The 4,838-nt window shown below is 30.0% G+C and overlaps 1 protein-coding gene across 1 annotated transcript; it reads right to left on the bottom strand.

Moving 5' to 3' along the window:
• Nucleotides 1-1,365: 1,365 nt before the first annotated feature.
• Nucleotides 1,366-4,838, bottom strand: LOC18044197 (triosephosphate isomerase, cytosolic). Its single transcript, XM_006435474.2, has 9 exons — nucleotides 4,523-4,838; nucleotides 4,302-4,377; nucleotides 4,019-4,142; nucleotides 3,810-3,894; nucleotides 3,488-3,620; nucleotides 2,534-2,628; nucleotides 2,165-2,243; nucleotides 1,865-1,947; nucleotides 1,366-1,728 (listed from the first exon to the last, which is right to left on the bottom strand). The coding sequence occupies exons 1-9, from the start codon at nucleotides 4,559-4,561 to the stop codon at nucleotides 1,687-1,689; spliced, it is 756 nt and encodes a 251-aa protein (XP_006435537.1). The 5' UTR covers nucleotides 4,562-4,838; the 3' UTR covers nucleotides 1,366-1,686.

Here is a 4,838-nt window from a genome sequence, read left to right as displayed (position 1 = left end):
ATATTGTATTATATTATAATGCAATATAATATTAAATTTTCAAATTAATTTTTTTTATTAACGTTGAATATAATTATTTAATTTAAATTTATTTTCAAATATATTATTTTGATAAGTAACAAATGATTAAAATAATTCAAAACTTCTTACATATTTAAAGTAAAATAATTAAATAAAATATGAATAATGTTTTAATGCAATACAACCTAAACTCTACTCATGGGTTTATTTTATGCTCTTTATTGCATTAGATATCTTTTTAATGCAATGCAATAAAATTAGAAATTACAGTTATACATAAGTTTGCATAATATAAATTGCCAAACACACTCTTACCATATACCATTGGGTACTTAATTAAGCTAGCTGTGTATAATTTGTTTGTAATTTCTTTTTGCCAAATGAAAATGCATGTTAATGAATCTGTTTAAGGTTTGTATTGTAGGACCTGAAGTTGACTACTTCTAGACATACGTCATTTAGAGAAATTAAAAACTTTGAAGAATACATGCTGCTTCCTTTTTCTTCTTCCATTTCTATTTTTTTTTTCTTTGAAAAAAATTATTATTTATTAATGATATAAAAGTTAACGGCTATAGTTTTTAAACATGCTATTAGAGATAAATTAAAAAAGCCACAGGTAGTAAATTTAATTTTACCAACCTATCCAACAACTATTAAGGTAAAGTTTACTTTCCGAATTAGAAATCACGGGTGGCAATCCTGAAAGAGTAAGACTAGAAGTTGTTTATTTATACTAAAATGAGAAGATGAAATAAAAATTAGAATCCCATTTATTTATTTACATTATTTTAAATTGGGAATGAATTGTTTCAAATTACAAATTTACCCTTATTTAAAGAATTATATTTTTAATTACAAAGTAAATATAAAATATATTTAGAAAATAAACTATCTATTTTATTATTAATTTAATTATATAAATTAATAATTATTATCTAAAATTCTTAATTATGTGAATCATAATTTTTATTAAATTTAATTTTAGTTGTGGAAATTCAAAATTATTAATAAGAACAACACAAAAGAAACATTACTATTAATAATATAGTACAAAATTAATATTTTCTTAAAATAAATTATTTATTATTATTAATATTAAACAAATATAATAATATTATATTTTCAAATAAAAATAGTATACAATAATATTATCAATTCTCTATGAATATGATTATATTATTTTTAATAAATGTAATTTTATTAAAAAATATAATTATATTAATTAAATAAATTTAATATTATTATTTTTAAATAAATGTATCATTATATAATTTTAATAAATATAAATTATATCATATTTAATAAATGAAGGACAAAAAAAGAGGAGGTGAGAGTGGGAAATGCGAGTGAAAATCTCACTCCTTACCTAAAATATGAGTAGGAACCATAGAGTAAAACTCCTACTCTACTCCTCAAATGAATAAGTAAAAACTAAAGTGGAGGAATCTGCACTCCCATTGCAGCAGGTAAACACTACATAAGACTTATTCAACTCCAACACTTAGGAAACAAAGATAATTAAAAAAGTTTAAAAAAAGGTTTCAGTTGGTCGCGCTTATCAAAAACAAAAGTAATTCTGAAATTATACCAAACGTATTCTATATATCCACAAACAGTAAATACTTCATCAGCAAACTGCCCTTGAAATAAAGCTCAAGAATTTTACTTCAGCTCAGCAGATTTGATGATGTCAATGAACTCCGGCTGAAAACAAAAAGAGGCACCACGTATTAGCACAATAATACTAAGGCAAACTCTATCTTACATGCATGTAAGATACATGACCCTTACATGTAAAGCGTATAAGGAGCAGAGAAAAATCTAGAAATGCCAGCAATACCTTCAACGAAGCACCACCAACCAAAAATCCGTCAACATCAGGCTGTGCAGCCAATTCCTTGCAGTTTGCACCATTTACGGATCCTTAGATAGTTATGCAACGAAAAATCCATCAACTTTGGTTAATGAAATGTTAACAAATAAGTTTTACAAGCATTTATTCTATTTGCTGCTTTCTTTATATTTCAATTTAAGGGGATGATTGAAGAATTAATAATTCAAAGCGCATATTGCACATTATAAAAACAACCAAATGACAATAGCAAGTGGACTAGAACATGGGACACATTAATAGAGATACCTCCGTAGATGATCCGTGTTGCTGCAGCAATTTCAGGACTGGTGTTTGCAAAAAGCCATTTCCTCAGTTCAAAATGTACCTATTATACAGAACAGTAAAATTAGTATGAAAACAATCACCACTACCAATTGATAACTTTTTAGGAAATCCATCTAGCACAAGAAATCAGCATATAGACTATGACCTAAGAATTGATATGGTAAAATACACAAAGAGGGTAGTGGAAAATAACTGAAAAGAGTTGGTCGAGATGAGTGGGCAATCCAAAATTAGGCAAGGACAAGTATACCCAATTATTCTAAAAAATGTATATATCCCGTTGATATATGATAATGACTTCAACATATAAGCTGAAGGCTGAGGACTTACTTCTTGAGCCTGCACTGGAGTGGCAACCTTCCCAGTTCCAATAGCCCACACAGGTTCATAGGCCAAAACAATGTTTGACCAGCTTGAGACTCGATCTGGCACCAGAGTTGAAAAATGATTGAGGGAGATATAATTAGTAAAAAATGAGAGAAAAATAAAATCATCACTATTATATATTATCACGATTAGCATCTAAGTTGAAGCTTGACAGCATTCAGAAACATTTACATGCATTTAAATAATGATTGAGAAAATAAATCAGTGTAATAATAAAAGTAAAAGCTGAAGCAGATTTCATTTAGCATACAATAAATATCATTCATCTGTATAGTGTCATGGCCAAACAAAAGAGCCAATACAAAGACATAATTTTCTACATATAGTGCGCACCTCTAGTAAAAGCATTAAGGATAAACCACTGATGTGCCAAGACAATTGAAAAACTGTAGATATGTTGATATGATGGAATTATGATGAATAAGCACCAAAATGCAAGACTGAAGTGTTAGAGCAATACAAATAAACAACCATTCCAATTTAACCCTTGTGATAAATACCAAACAAGAAATTTCTCTTGAGAATCTGCACAACACTAGATCATGAAATATGGTGCAATGAGAAATAATTACTGATATTCTTTGTTGAAAAGATAAACATGGTTGATTGCGTAAGGACATTTCCCTCAATAATAAACTTTGAAGAGGTAGAAAGTGCAATTATCATATGAAAAAAAAAAAAAAAGAAGGTGAATCCACCTAACACATGTATTCACCTAAAACATATTAAAGTAATAAACAATTTATTCTTTTACAAGAAACAAATCACAAATAAAGTTATAAACAATTTCAAAAGACCCTATGATGGCCATGGTTTGAAATTGAAGAACATAAATGTTTAAAACGGCAGACAGCGAGACTGCACAAGAAGCTCTATGCATGGCAATGAAATATGTACCTGCGATTGCTTTAGTTTGTGCAGCAACAACATCCATAGTAGATCCTGCTTCACGCTGCTCAAGTGTCTCACCAACACAAGCAATCACCTTCAAACCTTGAGAAAGTGCATATGCAACCTTATCCCCAACAAACTAAAAGAAATAAAAAGAGTCACAAAGTCAATGTTATCGTAGCAAATGTTAAGAAAACAAAGAATAGTAAATGAAATGCATACTGCACATACATGAGTTTCCTTTTAGAATGACAAGAAGAAGGGTTTGAAATCGTAATTATCAAACAGTAGGTAAGTTTGGAACTGTGTCATAAACCATATAGCTTACCTCATTTGATTCATTCAAAATGAGTCTCCTTTCAGAATGACCAAGAATGACCCAAGGAATATCCAAATTGACGAGCATTTCCGCACTGCACATACATGAGGCAATGAACTGTAAATTTGCAATTAAAAAAGTTCTTGTTTAAAAATGCCATCCTCAGAAAGAAAATAGAATAAAACAAAATGAAACGCAATGACTAATGAATATCATACCTAATCTCACCGGTGAAAGCACCTCCCTTCTTGACCCAGCAATTCTGTGCCGCAACATGAAAATCAGGCCTCAACGAACTCTTCACCAGTCCAAGAAACACAAACGGAGGGCTAACAACGACCTCTGCAATTGCATCAAAGTTATCAACACTTTAAATTATAGAACAAACAAAACGCCATTTAAAATTAATCTTTTAACCCATAACAAGATTTCTTTAAAAAAAAATTTTACAAAAAAAAAAAGAGATAAAAAAGCAGTAAATATTTAAACGACATAACTTACCAACGACATCAGAAGATGGAACTTGACCTTCATTGAGTACGCTCACTATCTTTTTCACTTCTTCAGTTGTTCCATTCTACATTTTTAGATTCGAGCCAAAATTTACAAATAATTCAATAATCACACTAATAATAAATTCAGCTCAACAGATCTCATAATTTCATAGATCAAATTCAGCTCAAACTGATATAACGAACAATAGTAAGTGATCGAAAACTTACGCATTTCCAGTTACCGCCGACGAAGAACTTCCTGCCCATTTTCGACGAGTGCGTGTGTGTGTTATGTTTTATTTTCTATTTGTTTGGGCTTTCGAACAAATATCGAGAAGTCAATATGAAATTTTTAGTTAATTTCAAATTACAGTTATGGCCTGGCATTTGGATTATGTTTTTTTTGGAGTCTTGAGCAAATGAGCAGCAGACAGGAGGGTAAGTCTGTCAATGAAGGAGAAGGAAATCGTCTAACGGAATCGGATAGCAAATGGTTTTTGTGGCCCACGGGTTTGTCAGTCACGGAATCAGTGGGTGGTGAGAA

Source organism: Citrus clementina, unplaced genomic scaffold (assembly GCF_000493195.1).
Source record: "Citrus clementina cultivar Clemenules unplaced genomic scaffold, Citrus_clementina_v1.0 scaffold_4, whole genome shotgun sequence".
Lineage (NCBI taxonomy): Eukaryota > Viridiplantae > Streptophyta > Magnoliopsida > Sapindales > Rutaceae > Citrus > Citrus x clementina.
This window is presented reverse-complemented; position numbering and strand designations above follow the sequence as displayed.